The following is a 15479-nucleotide window of genomic DNA, read 5'->3' as shown; positions in this document are numbered from 1 at the left end:
AAAAGTTGTCAGGATGTTAACAATGAAAATAAAAAACAGTTGTAGAAACACGTGGGGACGTGTAACGCTATATTTTTTTTGATCACCGCTACTTACTCTTCAAGCTGTTACTTGATTGTTAAGGAGATTTGAGCAGAGTTCAGGCGCTTTTCTTCTGTTTTAATTGGCAGCCATAGCCACTCATATAACCCAGGCCTGATCAGTGTCTTTATAAAAGTCAGCACCAATTAATTCAATATGGGATCAACAGAACACAAAACCACTCAGAATGATTTGTTGCAACTTATTCTTTTCATCTATTTGTACACAAAATACAATAAAAAAAGATCAAATGTGTTGATAAAAAGTGAAATGCCACTTTGAATAAGGTACTCTCTTTATTCCTGTCTGAAAGTAAATTAAGCTTCTGTAAATTAATGAGGCAGACATCCATTGCCTGCTAAGCAGTGGTTAATAAGGACAGCACCCAGCTGTTCCACAGAAGCCAAGGGGGGAAAAAAAGGTTAAAGGAGTATAAACAACTGGAGCTGGATAATCTGTTTCACTTGAACATCAGTGTGAGAGGTGATAAACCAAAAAGGGCAGGCAACACAGGAACAGCCGACACATCCTATCAACATACCACTTTCTCATTCAGACGAAGAAGAATATTTGGCTAGGCGACTAATGTACATTAGTGGGACTCTCCTTGGCTCCCTCTCCTTGCCTGCCCCTCCTCTGGGGGATCACAGAGCAACAGTCAGCTGAGCTCCTGTGTCCAGAGAAAGCCCTCTCAGTGTTGATCAAACAGAATGGTTTTTCTGTGACAGGCAGTGCTGAAATGAAGGGGTCTGGAGTTCTGGATCAGCTGGAGAATGCTGTGCTCTCTTGAACTGGGAAAGGGGTGGGTTCTTGGTGAGATGTTGTGCAATGACTGTCCTGCTGTGGAAAAGGAAGTATTTTAAATGTTTTTTACCATTGTGAAGGGATGGGACTGGGTCAAAGAGAAAGGCGACTGTCTTCCTAAGCAATGGTAAGCGCAAACTTTTGTTTTTACTGCATGTGTTTTTAATTTACTGTATCTAAAAAACAGAATTAAACAAATTAAAAAGCCATGGGCAATATAGTTAGTAAAAAAAGGGATATGTAAACTTGTGGAAATTATAAATATATATGGAGAGAAATAATAATTGTATTTATGTGTGGATAAAAGCTATATTTATATTGAGATGGATAGTTGAATGTGTATGATAGAGAGTAATAATAATTATATTTACTTAGCTATGAGAACTGTGGATAAAATCTAGTTATTTTTATGTCTTATTTTTTATAGTGATGGCTGTGTTTTAGTGTATGATATGAAGTTTAATCCAATCATTTGATAGAAACCTTTACTTTTTTAATTTAAACATTACTATAGAACTATAAACCTATACACCTCAAAAATCTTAATAGAAAGAACTAAAGAACAAAAGAAACACATTTTAAAGAAATAATGAAAAAAGAATTGCACCCACAATATAGTATTTGTAATCCAAGGAACTGACTGGTAGCAGAGAAATAAATGCTGTGACTATAGCATAGATACAGCCCTATTACATATAAAGCAGAACCACAATACAAAGAAACTTGCTAAGACCTTTATAATGATTAGACTCTTTCCCCACCTCTTTCTTCAAAGTGTCCCTACACTGTTTCCCTGGGTTCCAACTGGCTCTGATCTTGCAGATGCTGTTGTCCCAGCCTTGAACCCACCATGCCCATTATCTCTGGAACCAACAACCAGGACTTTAGCAACCTGAGCCTGAGCGACGACAGCAGCCTCAACCAGATAATCACCAGCACTCCGGAGAGCCAAACCATCAAGGGGGTCTACTACAAAAGAGCCCAGAGAATATACAACCAGGACCAGCTGTACACCGTCGACCAGAAGAACCAGATCCTCATCAACGTGGGGGGCAACAGATACACCATCCCCTGGAGCACCTTGGACGAGTTCCCACTTACAAGACTGGGGAGGCTGAAGTTCTGCAGCAGCTACGAAGAGATCATCCAAGTGTGCGACGACTATGACGAGAAAGCCAACGAGTTCTTCTTCGACCGGAGCCCCTCTGCCTTCAGGATCATTTTGAACTTCCTGGCAGCCGGGAAGCTGCGACTCTTGCGGGAGATGTGTGCCTTGTCCTTCCATGAGGAGATGACCTACTGGGGCCTGGAGGTGACCAACATGGAGCGCTGCTGCAAGAGGAAGCTCTACACAAGGCTGGAGGACGTGGCTGGGATCCAGAGAAAGGAGGAGGCTCGCAGGTACAAGAAGAAGGAGCACGTCCTGGTGGAATCCACCAGATCTGGGATTTATATGAGCAAGCTGAGGAACATGGTGGAGAACCCTCAGTCTGGTCTCCCGGGGAAGGTGTTTGCTTGTCTTTCCATCTTTTTTGTAGCCACCACGGTTATAAGCCTTTGCATCAGCACCATGCCGGACTTCAGAGAAGAGGAGGAGAGGGTAAGCCTATTTGCATTTTTTCATGCTATTTTTCAGACACTGACTAACAGACAGCACATAGATAGAATGATAGCTAGCTAGATAGATAGATAGATACTCTTATATGACTTTTAGGGTTGAATTTAACCCTTTACTTGCTGACAGGACATCTGAGTCTCGCTTACTGTATGTTAACAAATATATTTATATTGCTATCTCTACTACAGAACACAAGTACTGTCATTTTCACAGTGGCAAATAAAGATCATTAAGATACAAATTCTCATCATAAAATAATTCTGATGGCCTGAAACACTAAACAATGACTAGCTGTACAATGTTATGTGTTTCAGTTTATTTGGATACTTTTACCTCCTTACTTATGATATCTAGTATACCGCATATGGTACAGTATATGGTAATATAGCCAATAATGTACATGTTTAGCGAAAAATAAAACGTTTTACCTCAGATAGTCAGCTCTGATAACATTTGAATCACCAGGCATGGATATCTGAATGGTGCATGGTTGGGTAAAATAGACTGACTCAGCAATGGAATCCAGTTGCATTTTACTGCCAGCATCTGTTATTATAAGGGTTAAAAAGAAAAAGAAAAAAAAAGCTTAATTATATAACAGCAAGCTGTCTGCGCTTGCAATGGCTGGTCTTAGCTTTAGCATTATCCTTTTCAACCTCATACATTGTGTTGCTATTCTGGAATTACATAGAAAAAATAGTTCTCCTTTGGCTAAAGATGTGCTTTTATAAGTATTGGTTTAGGTTAGATTTGATATCCTTTGAAGAAAGCATGCATTTATTTCATATGTGCAGTTTACTTCATACATGCATTTACTAGTTACATGCACTACTTCATATTGATGGTATTTCGAAATGTGTGTGTATTCATGATTAGTTAATGTTAGTGATAGGGTTAAGTATGAATGATGGATTAATTCATTTGAATTCACCAGGTTTTATCAGTAATGTATATATATTTACTGACTGCTGAAATAAATAAAACACATTATATTGCACAGAAAGCAGTTTCTTTAAAAATATTTATCTACTTTAATACAGTGCTATATTATACATGCATTGTTTTCCCTAGAAACCTAAAGGCATATTCAAATATTGATTTGAATTTGGAAAGAAAAAAAATGTATCGTTTGTACCATTACTCATTTTTATTTGTGCTTCTATACTTTATAGATTCCCCATACCATTTCATCCATCTTGGGGACTGGAATGTTGAAAATATTTACATATGTGTATACATACATACCCACACACGCACACATGCGCACACACACACACACACACAAAATTTATTATATCAAAGGGATTTGTACTGAAGATCATGGAGAATACTTTCCTTTTCATTTTAGTTGGATAGAAATCTATGGGTCACATCCAGGGGTCTGTAGGGAAACACTGCTAATATGCATATTAATAAAAGATGGCAAACCATGGTAAACTATAGTATAACCATGGGAAAAACATGGGAAATCTGAAAAATGACTGTGCAGATTTACAGTGGTAAACTTTTATAAGGGAAACCCTGTTAATGACTGAATACATCGCTGTTAACTAATTACCATTACAGATCTGCAGTAGACATTCTTGTTCCGTACACATAAGCTGTACATGTGAGATTGCAGTTGAATTGCTTTAAACAATGTAAGGCATTGGAAATCCACTGTACAACAGAGAAAAATGGTAGACGCAGCCCACAGCTCTGTGCTACTATTGCACTTCACTGATTAATCTGAGCGGATTACAGAGAACCACTAAAACGGTTGGAAAGCTCATGGTCATGTCAGGTCATGTAATAAAATGATCAGTTTGGTTTAGAGGTTTCAATTTGCTGGCCTTTTTATTAGTTCATGAGTTACTCTGTATTAACTACTAGACAGACAGATAGATAAATAGTGGGAGATATATTACATCATATAGTTTACATGCTGCACACCTCCTGTTTTAATCAATTTAACAAGCTGGTTTCAGAGAAAACTAAATATTGAATAATGCCAGTAGTGTAGTCGAGGGTATACGCAGGTAAATGGCGTTTACCCACTTTTAATTTGGCCAATATAGTGTTAAACCACTTCTCATATAAGGGATACAGAGTATACTCATTTCTACTGTTCTGTGATATGCAAATCCTTGGTTTAAGATAAAATATTTTAATGGTGAGCGTCTGTGGTGTGTTGCTGCGCACAAGACTGACAGCTGAGAGCTCTCATTTAGAACTGTGGTGTGATCAGAGGGGCGTGGCCGCTGGACTGCGTGTTCTGTTTGTGTGTTTGTGTGTGTGTGTGAGCGAGTGTTTTGTGATTGGTTGTTTATGTTCTGTTAATGTTCTGTTGTTAGGCACACTGGACCTGCAGGGTAGTGCTAATAGCCTTCATCCTAGCTCACAGAACTGTTCACGTGAAGCACACCGTTTTAGAATTTTTTTTATTTTCCACTTTTTTTATTTATATTAATATAATAAAGGTCAAGGATGAGAATTTTGGTAGAATTTTGTGTTTTTGAGTGTGTGAGTACCTGCAGTTTTTGTCCATTTGCTTTAAATTGTCAGAAATTCGGGTATAAACTTTCTCATTTCTGATGCACGACCTCAGATCTTCCTGAACACTTCTATCTGCCGCAGAGAAACTAGAGCCTGCACTTCCTCAGCGTCCCACGGCTGTACTTTTCTCTCATCTGTTTGTCTTTCTGGAATATACTGACTGATGCAACGCAATAATGAAAATCCTTAACCCTGCCCGTGGCCTGGCTTGGCTCAGAGCCAGATTCAGATGTCTTGTGAGGCCAGAGTTTCACGGTTTGGTTCTCGTTTGGCTCGACAATTAGCCAGTGGAGAACCACCCGTACCCGTACCATACCGAGCCCTCTCGGGTGGGTGTGCAAGTGGAGAAGGGGTATAAGTGTCAGCTGCACTCACTTGTAACTCATTGTTAGGTATGGTTGTTTGTCAGAAGTTGAGACATTCAGAGAACTATTTAAAAAAAGGTCTGTTGACAGTTACAGAGTCTGTAGGTATTTTACACATTTCTTTTTTCCCCCCTGGTATATATACCCCTCCATCTGCCTCAGATGTTAAGTACAGGCTTAGGCCAGACACAATTTGTACAGTACAGTAAGTTAATATGTCGCGTGTAGGATGTCCAATAAGAAATGTCATCTTGAGCAGTTTGGGCAAGAGGACCGCAAAGCTTTAAGAAAGTTTTTCTGTTATAATGAGACTTTTTATAAATTAGAAAAAAATGAGGATAGTACTCATGAAACTACATCTAACATAACTATGCTGTATGTTTTTTTTTCCATTAGGATTGAAAGCTTAGCTGATTCCACTGATTACCTGTTGTTAAGATGCCACAGATCAATGCTGTAGATTAGAGGAGAGCCTTTTGAAAGTGAAAGCTCATCTTCAGACATTTCTCATCGACTGACAACACCAAAGGTTTCCAAAGGCTTATTAATGATTATATCTTCTGTTATCAAGGGCATGCAGCTCGACTTGTAAAAGCTTAGGAAACATTGTGCTGCTCTTTAGACAGAGCTGTTGAGTGGAAGTGAGTCTATCACTGATTTCTCATTCATTGTGTCACAGCTTCTAATGAATATATGTTACTTACATTAAATGCCTTCCTTGCATGTCTTTAGGGCAATCCATCAAGGCAGCCCATCTTTTTGTTTCTGTTGTTACAGTACAACTAGCTCCTGTTGGCTATAGAGAGTGTAGCTGGACCATTAAGTTATATTTAGAAAATCTAATAGGGTGCTGTATGAAACCCACTCTATGAGAGGTCAGAGTCACTATGTATTGTAACACTTGAAATGTATTTGCTTACGATTGTAAGTCGCCCTGGATAAGGGCGTCTGCTAAGAAATAAATAATAATAATAATAATAATAATAATAATAATAATAATAATAATAACTATGCATGGGTGGCTTTGCCACTAATGACTTATTGGCCACTCTCACCTTGAGTGGGTGAAAATCAACTTTTATGTTACACAACACCCTATACAATATATTAATAATATATTGTTAAATAGGAATCAGTAAACAGTATATCTAATTTGAATGTGATGTCAGTTCCATCTGATACATGCTGTCTGATATCCTTCGACTATAACAAACCAGATACTGCTGTCACCCCTTTAAAAGGTATATAAGGACCTTTTTATTTTACTGTGTTACATGTTCCCATGTGTTGCTACAACTGTTTAAGTAAGGTGTGTGTATTGTTTTAATTATTATATGCAGAACTACATTTCCCATCATCCTCCTGCTCACTGGTAAATCCATCTCAGTTACATATGTGAGCAGGAGGATGATGAGAAATGTAGTTGGAGGCAGTGAAATGTAATTTAAAAGTACAAAAAAAGTGGTCAAAATGTAAAAAAGAAAAATTAAAACACATGGGAACATGTAACACAATAAAATAAAATAAAAAAGGTCCTTATATACCCTTTAACTTAACTGTGTCTGTTGTAGTATATTACTGTTGCTCCTTTAAGTTTATTTGCAAAAAACAAAGGATATGCACAACCTAAATAGTGACTGTTATTGAGCTAGTTGGATAAGTTTACCCCTTGCAATCACCCTTTCCCCAAACTAAAATGAACACAAATGTCTCTTATATTAGTTATAGTAGATCTCCTGACTGCTCTAATCACTTGCTTATTAAATATCTTCTGAAAACATTGGTTATTATACTTGTGATCCTGAATTGAATTGTATAAATATTTATTTAAATATGTAACCTTGTATTGTTTTTAAGGTTCTGTATATTTTTTGTAGAGGTGCAACAATTAACCGATCATGGATCATTATGGCTTTTGTTTCATTAAACATTCATTTGATCCGATTAATAGCCCTGACTCCCTGTGAGCCTCATGCCTCACATAGCTGCCTACCTAGTAACACAGGCTTTCTCTTTGGGTTGATAGACTCAAGCTGTTCTGTTCGTGTTTGTTTTATGATGAGAAATGTGTTTAATTTAAATGTTTTGTTGCTAACAAAGTAATTTCATAATCTTACTTGTTCTGCACTGCTAATAACTACATAGGTCTCACATGTGCAGTTTTAAAAGAATCACATGTTATAGCAAACATGACATTTCAGAACATGATATCTAGTATGACATTAGGTTAAAGAAAACTCTCACTTTCTATGCCTTACTCTTACATGGTACTGGCTGAAATTATGTCAATCAATAGGGGAAGCGGCTGATTGGTTAATGACAGGAAAGATATCATTGATAGGGTGGGGTCAATATCACCCTCCATGTGACCAAGGAAGTGCAACACTATCTGAAAGCATGACTTGCAAACAGAGCTACATTAGTGTAGTACCACATATCATTTTTTTTTTATTTTTTATAATGTGTTTTCTTTTAAAACTGCACATTTGCTACCTATATAATGAATGGATGTTCTCAACAAGTAAGATTTATGTAATTATTTTGTTAGCTACAATTATGTTGCAGTGATAAATCTAGGACTGTGGTTTACATCCTAATTAGAGCTGTTTCCAGTGTGTACTTTCCCTACAGCTTGTAGCACAGCTGATCCTGGAAACATCTTGTTCCTTCCGCTGTGAGGCACCGGCTTATCTGAGGTGGGGGGGGGTCAGTCTAATTTAATAGCTAATTGATCTTATTTCAAAAACACTGGAGAATGGAACCTGGGTCATTTCCTAACCAAACCAAAGCTGTCAGTTAATTTACATACACAGTGTGAGCCTTGTTTTCTGCATGTCTCTACTTGTCTTTGTGTACTGTGCGATGCTTTTTTGTGTTACCAAGGTCCCGGTTTATTTTGCTTCATCATTTAAGAATTTCCTCTGGAACAACTTAGGTGTCGCTTGTGTTTTCTTAATTAAACCAATGTTGAAGCAGTTGTCGTGTTGACAAGCAATTATTTTGTTCTGCTTCATACTTGAGAACAAATGAGAGCAGCAGTTATTCTCTTGTCTTACAGTTTAATCAGATATTGCTAAGACTCCTGAAATATACCAGTGTTACACCTGGTGCATTATTAAGGTATTATCCACCTAAAGTTTTCTTTTAAATTTTGGGGAGTACTTATTAATATATTTGTTTCAAATAATCTAATCTTGTTATTTGCTAGACAAACTTAGATTATTATTATTATTATTATTATTATTATTATTATTATTATTATTATTATTATTATTATTAATAGTAGTAGTAGTAGTAGTAGTAGAATTCACAGTAGTAATATTTTCAGTATTATATACAGTTCTGAACAAAAATGAAATAGTACTGCACTGCATATATAAGGTAATATGTTGTGTGTAGGGTATCTCTTATTATATAAGAGTCCTCTCTGCTTAAACCATTATTTTATCAGAGACAGCCGACATAGAAATACAAATTAACTATGATATTGTAGCCAGGAAATACCATTAAAAATGTATTTGAATTGTGATCTATGTTCTATGAACGGGATGATATCTCTGCACAGGATCATTAAAAAACAAAAAAAAAAAAAAGTAGATTTTTGCATACATGGTTTAGAATTACTTTTCTATACGGTATTGAAATTATAAAGTTTCTTAACAACAATAATTAGTACTATACTGTATAGCCTTTGTCTTCTGTCTCTGACATAACACAATTAATGTATACAGGGAATAAATACGAGATTCATTCAGATCAATACTTGGATTGATCTCTATAGAATCAAAATATCCATACTTTAGACCAATCTTCCCACCACTAGCTTTGAGAAACATGTTGGAGCTCCTGAAGCTGATGGATTGGGAGTTCTGGAGAATGAAGTCCTGTCTATTTATACACAGAGCAGAGATAACATAAGCTTTCTCAATGTGAGCTTCCACACATTGCCCCTTGAGCATGCATCATACATCTCCTGGAGGACCACCCATGTCCTTTCAAAAACTGCTTCTTTGTTAGAAAATATTTAGGGAAACATTTATCAGGGTCTTTAGATTAAAATGCAGTTTGCACAAAATAAGTCTGCTCTATCATACAAAACTACCCATTAAGGTAAATATAGTGACTCAGAGGTGTGACTAAGTCATTTATTAGTAACATGACCAGTTTTTACAAACAAAAGGAAGCAGATTGCATTTGCACTTGTGCAACAGTTTTGTAAATCTGACCCTACACAGTGTTTTAACCTGAATGATACACATTGCATGTATTTTTACCCAGGCAGCCAAGATAGTAGGCGTTGGGCTCTTGACATTAGTTATTCTAAATATTTGCAGCATTAAATTGAATAAAATAGAACCCTTCAAGGGCTTTATATATAATTTTACAAACAAATATACACTGAAGAGACTAGCGTGCAATGTTAGAGGTTGGATTTGCCATTGGCACCAAATGAGTCCTATTTTAATGATCTATTTAGATTCATGCTGTTTAGATCTACTGAATAGGCCCCAGTGCGGTGTGTGTGTTTACAAATCCTTGTCTGTTCTTACTCCCCAGGGTGAATGTTCTCAGAAGTGCTTCTACATGTTCATTGTGGAGACGGTCTGTGTGGGCTGGTTCTCCCTGGAATTTGTTCTCCGCTTCATTCAGGCCAGGAGCAAACTGGATTTCATCCAAGGGCCGCTGAACATCATCGACGGCATGGCCATCCTGCCCTACTATGTCTCCCTGATAGTGGGGGATGAGCAGGAGACCAAGGACAGGCCAGGAGGAAAGGGCTACCTGGAGAAGGTGAGTCTGGTGCTGAGACTCCTTCGGGGGCTGAGGATTTTGTATGTCATGAGGCTGGCCCGACACTCCCTGGGGCTACAGACCCTGGGCCTGACCGTGAGGCGCAGCATAAGGGAATTCGGGCTGCTGCTGCTCTTCCTATGTGTGGCCGTCACTCTCTACTCCCCCTTGGTGTTCCTGGCAGAGAGCGAGATAACAAAGGGACAGGACTTCACCAGCATCCCGGCTTCCTATTGGTGGGCTATCATCTCCATGACGACGGTTGGCTACGGGGACATGGTGCCAAGGAGTATTCCGGGCCAGGTGGTGGCGCTAAGCAGCATTTTGAGTGGGATTTTAATCATGGCATTTCCTGCCACCTCTATCTTCCACATGTTCTCCAGATCATACATGGACCTGAAGGTGGAGCAGGAGAGGTTATTGAAGGAGGAGAGACGAGAGGCTGGGAACAAAACGTTTAATGATGCAGATAGTTTTGAGTCTGAGGAATCAGACTCCCTGGTGGAATACAGCAGTATTGGAAAACAATAATGAATAGGAACTTGCTTTGTAAGGGGAACAGTTAAAAAAGCTGGCCCTAAACTGTGTATAAGGATTTTTATATTGAGAATCACATTACAAGATGTAACTCATACCATATTGGAGGAACATTATCTGAAATATATGATAGTTTATAATAATATTCATAGAAAAAAAATAAGCTCAACCATTAAATCCAGCTAAGATGTATTCAGATATATAGTTTAATATGGTCTGTTAATAAAAGATAGCCTTAACATATCCAGCTGATTTAAAAACCTTATGAGACCACCTGTGAAATATTCCACTGTGAGTTTAAAATATAATGTTTGCTGAAATGAACCATTAATTTTCCATAGCAGTCTTTTAACTTGAATCTGTTCTACACCTATTGCTTTCTTGAGTCTTGCAATAAAGAATGTACATTAGCCAGAAATCAAATGTTTCTGCCACTTGATAATGAAATTGTTTGCTGTGAATTCAAGGCAGTCAAGACATATATGCAACACCCCCAACAGAGATAGTGGTCACCATAGGGTGAAAGTAGCAGAGCTACCTGGAATCGAGGTACTATATTTGTAAGAGTAAAACTACTTTCCGAAGATTTTTCATGTCCTCTTACCTGGTTTATTCTGTAATTTCCTTGTTCTTAGTAGCCATAGGCCTATAATAAAGGGGAGATGAACCAAAGGTTCAGAGCAATCTTAAGCACAGCTCCACCGATTTTTTCCTGAAACATATTTCAGTCCATGGTTTGGGTAGAAATAGGTTTAGCTTGTCCAGTGTTGACATTTTCTTTGTACTGGGCCACTGTAACCATATCTGAATTTTCAGCATTTTTCACAGAATTTACATGGACTATCACGTAAACTAATGGGCTATTTTTATTTTGAGTGGTTGTGATTTTCTCTGTCAGAAACCTACATGGTACTTCAACCACATCTGTGTTTTGACTCATCTTCAAACAAAAGAGTCTGTGGGATTGTAGGATGCAAACGAAGGTTTCATACAGTATTTGCAGGAAAGGAAAGGATTAGTTAGCGAAACTATATTTTTAATACAAACCAATATTGTTCTGTAAACCTCCACATTAAAACAAGTTTTATTTTCTCTCAAACATTTAAGAACATATCTATAGCTCTCCATGCACACAGGGATGACTTTCTGTGGGAATCTATGTATTTAAATACAAAAATAAAATACAAAATCTGGTGATATGAATTCTCTACAGAGGTAAAGTGGAAGATTTCTGCGGGTTCTACTTTCTCTGTGTTGTTGAATAGCTGCACACGGCTCTAACGCAACTTATATAGTGATTCACCCCATATAAACCTGTAAGCATTGCAGAACAGAGGATTTTCATTATTTTTGTCTAGCTGTGTAGGAGGCTGTGTGGTCCAGTGGTTAAAGAAACAGGCTTATAATCAGGAGGTCCCTGGTTCAAATCCCACCTCAGCCACTGACTCATTGTGTGACTCTGAACAAGTCACTTAACCTCCTTGTGCTCCGTCTTTCAATTGAGACATATTTGTAAGTGACTCTGCAGCTGCGCCTTGGATAAAGGTGTCTGCTAAATAAACTAATAATAATAACATGTGCCCTGTTATTGGTAAAATAATGGATCATTTCATTGGTAATATATATATATATTTTTGGTAAAAGTAAAATAAAGGTTAACCTGAACTTTTGAAAAAGCATTTGAATGTTACAGTGGTTAATGTGCACTTTGAAAGATAGTATTCCTGAAAAATCAATGGCCCCCTGCCGATTCTGCATGCGCAATAGAGGGCATTGGACTGGCGAGACTTCAATAATAATAATAAAAAAAGGTCAATAGAGCTCACTTACCATGAAAGTAATTGGTTTAGATCAAAATGAACTAGAACAGAATGTGCTGGAAAAACAACAACCCTTCCTAGAAGATCTGCAATGACAACGCAGACAGACAGTGGCACTGCAATGACAACGCAGACAGACAGTGGCACTGCAATGACAACGCAGACAGACAGTGGCACTGCAATGACAACGCAGACAGACAGTGGCACTACAATGACAACGCAGACAGACAGTGGCACTGCAATGGCAAAGCAATGGTTCTGTGCTAAGAGACAAGGGCAGCTGTGACTTGTTTGGGGGAAAACAAATGTTATACAAATTATATTCTCTTCTGTCTTTAGGAAATAGCATAATTGAAAACTATTAGTTGCCAAGCTGCCTTTTTGCCAAGATAAATGGACATGCATTTGAAATTATCTTACCCCAAAAATATGAAGTCCTAAACTTTTGTTATTTGGCCTGGGTTCCAGATAGTCTTGGAAGTGAAAATCAGAATTGGATGATCATCACTGTTGTTTATGATTACAAAATTTAACCCCAAACTCCTGTTGAAATATGTAATGCTGAAATATGTAATAATATATGTAATGTTGAAGTGGTTATGAATCTGAATATGAATTTGGTTTCAGACTCAGCCCTAGTTCTGAATGTATTGTTCCACTTAAAATATCTTTTTCATCACCATTGTTCAATTTTTTGCTCTCATCTGATTGCCTGGGGCATACAGTTGCAAATACTCACAAATAAATTCCCTGTGGTGATGGGATCAATACAAGACAAACACACAGTTTGTGAAATCTTGGCTTATTTCTAAATCAAAGAAGTAGATGCCAGAGCAGACATGTATGAATCCTATATTTTTAAAACAACAGTATTCCAACCTAAAAAAAAGTATAATTAACATAACCCATTGTGTTCAGATTTGACTGCTGGATTTTCTCACATGTAAAAATATTATTATTTTTAAATTACTGATTTTTAAATGCTATGTCAGAAAATGGATCTGCAAAAACAGCTGTAGTGTGAGGCTGCCATAGTAAACTTTGGAAAGTAAAAAAAAAAAGATTTAGCATTGTGCAACATTCCACTTGTTTTACATTATTTTGACAGGTGTGATGGGTGCAGCAGCAATCACAACGGTCAGTACTGTGAACTCTTGAGTCTCCATGGAGGAAGACAGAGGAGGTTCACAGTAACTGCTGCTGAAAATGGTGATACATAGCAGGTACCAGGGAGCATAGGTTTAAACTTTAAATTTGTGTTGTAAAATGTTGAATCAAATAGTACAACAGGCAGTGGGTCAGTGATAGTGTTGCAAATTTTAATAAAAGGTAGACGGTTATATAAATAGATAGATTAATATATATATTAATATCGTTTTTTTCCCTTTTTCTGTGTATATTTTCTAAATGTTCGATTTTTGCAGATGGCCAATATACAGTGTCTATTAGGGCTGTTGCTTTTTTAGATGGTTTGGACAGAGAATTGTTTTTTTGCTATTGCCCAAAAATACTTTTTTGTTTTTGCAACAAAAAACACCCGCTTCGGGGTTCTACTGTCCCTACCACTTTTAATACCAGGTGTTGTATGCACTCTCGTGCTTTCAATGAAACACTGATTTCTTAGGGAATAAGACACCCTGAAGTATACCATTAAGTAGGTCTTTGCCCCCATTTCTCTTGTTCCCACATTGGGAACATCTGTGCTCCATTATTATTTGACTTTTTCCAGACAGCATCCTACTACCTTAGCCCCGAATAACTTGACTGTATTCCCCTTGAGCATGGAGACCTGTCAGACTGATGTTGTGTTCTTCTTGTCTTATTCTGTGTCAGGCTCCAGTATTTTAGCAAACCTGCTACATTTGCATTTAAATTCATGGATCACTGAAGCCTGTGAATTAGTAAGGCGTCTTCCTTTGAGCTTCCTGCTACTTCCTTGGATCAGTCAGACAAGCACTCAAGTAAAGTGAGATGTGACAACAGGAACTTTGACAGTAAGCTATTTTTAGATGGTTGTGGAAAGAAACAAGGGTGACCGCACATTGTGTATAGTGTTTTATTCCTTTTTTTCTGAAAATGTGGAGCTAAATCCACAGCTGGCAATTGACTTGTAAGTGTCAATTTTTAAATTGACTGGAAATTGACCAGTCATGTCACACAAACAGTTTGGGAGTAGCATGCAACTTGGTAAAATGATGGTAATCTTCCTATTTTGTCAGTTTACAGGAATCATGTGGTAACTCAACCATACCTTCACATACTGCTCTTATAGATGACAGGGTTCCTCAACATCAGTGTTTTTTTTTTCTTGGGGTGGGGGGTGGGGTGGGTTGTGGAGATCTCACAAATACCAAATGATTCTCCTTTTAAAGAACATCATGAAACCTGTAAATAGTCAAGTTTCGCAAAGTAATAACAGTCAGATATATCCGGATAAACATATCTGTCAACTTTCAAATTTAACCTAGACGTATTCTTTTAATGTAATTATTCAACTTTATATAGTTTCATATAGAATCTTAATGAATACCATATTGGTTACATGAACTAAAACATTTTTACAAGATGAACTTGGAGAGAAGGCATATTTGAGAGCATATTTCAGACCTCTAACAAGTTGCTCTTTAACTATGAAAACATGGTTCAACTTATCATACATTTATGAAGTAAAAAAAAAAAAAAACGGTAAGTAAAGTAGACAAATATTTAGTCTAATGCTTTCATTAGTTTCTACTGGTTATTCCCCAAAGCAGACACACTAACACAGAGAATTTATGAGGAACCTTTCTTGGCTGGGTTAACCGTGACCTTTTGGTGACACCCTCTTCTCTGAGTAGTTTCACCTGGATTTTATTTTGGTTGGTGTTGAAATGAGGTGTGAGGCTTTGTGAGGTTACATCTCTGCGGTGGTGTTGTTCATTTTGTCAG

General features: G+C 37.4%; 1 protein-coding gene across 2 annotated transcripts; it reads left to right on the top strand.

Moving 5' to 3' along the window:
* Positions 1-675: 675 nt before the first annotated feature.
* LOC117425515 (potassium voltage-gated channel subfamily G member 4-like) lies at positions 676-13324 on the top strand. Of its 2 annotated transcripts, none has more exons than XM_058993594.1 (3): positions 676-1012; positions 1708-2485; positions 9961-13324. In XM_058993594.1, exons 2-3 carry the CDS (start codon positions 1736-1738, stop codon positions 10723-10725), a joined length of 1515 nt encoding a protein of 504 aa, XP_058849577.1. In that variant the 5' UTR covers positions 676-1012; positions 1708-1735; the 3' UTR covers positions 10726-13324. The 2 variants fall into 2 exon arrangements, with proteins under 2 accessions (XP_058849577.1, XP_033898370.2); XM_034042479.3 differs by having other exon boundaries at positions 1661-2485.
* The last annotated feature ends 2155 nt before the right edge of the window (positions 13325-15479 follow it).

This window comes from Acipenser ruthenus, chromosome 20, assembly GCF_902713425.1.
Source record: "Acipenser ruthenus chromosome 20, fAciRut3.2 maternal haplotype, whole genome shotgun sequence".
Taxonomy (NCBI): Eukaryota; Metazoa; Chordata; class Actinopteri; order Acipenseriformes; family Acipenseridae; genus Acipenser; species Acipenser ruthenus.
Note: the sequence above shows the minus strand (reverse complement) of the source record. Positions and strands in the feature narration are given on the sequence as shown.

Bases quoted from the DNA above. Each gene is read 5' to 3' on its own strand.
- LOC117425515 (XM_058993594.1), top strand. From the start codon at position 1,736: ATGCCCATTATCTCTGGAACCAACAACCAGGACTTTAGCAACCTGAGC. The intron at 2,486-9,960 runs GTAAGCCTATTT...CTTACTCCCCAG, and splicing joins TCAGAGAAGAGGAGGAGAGG to GGTGAATGTTCTCAGAAGTG.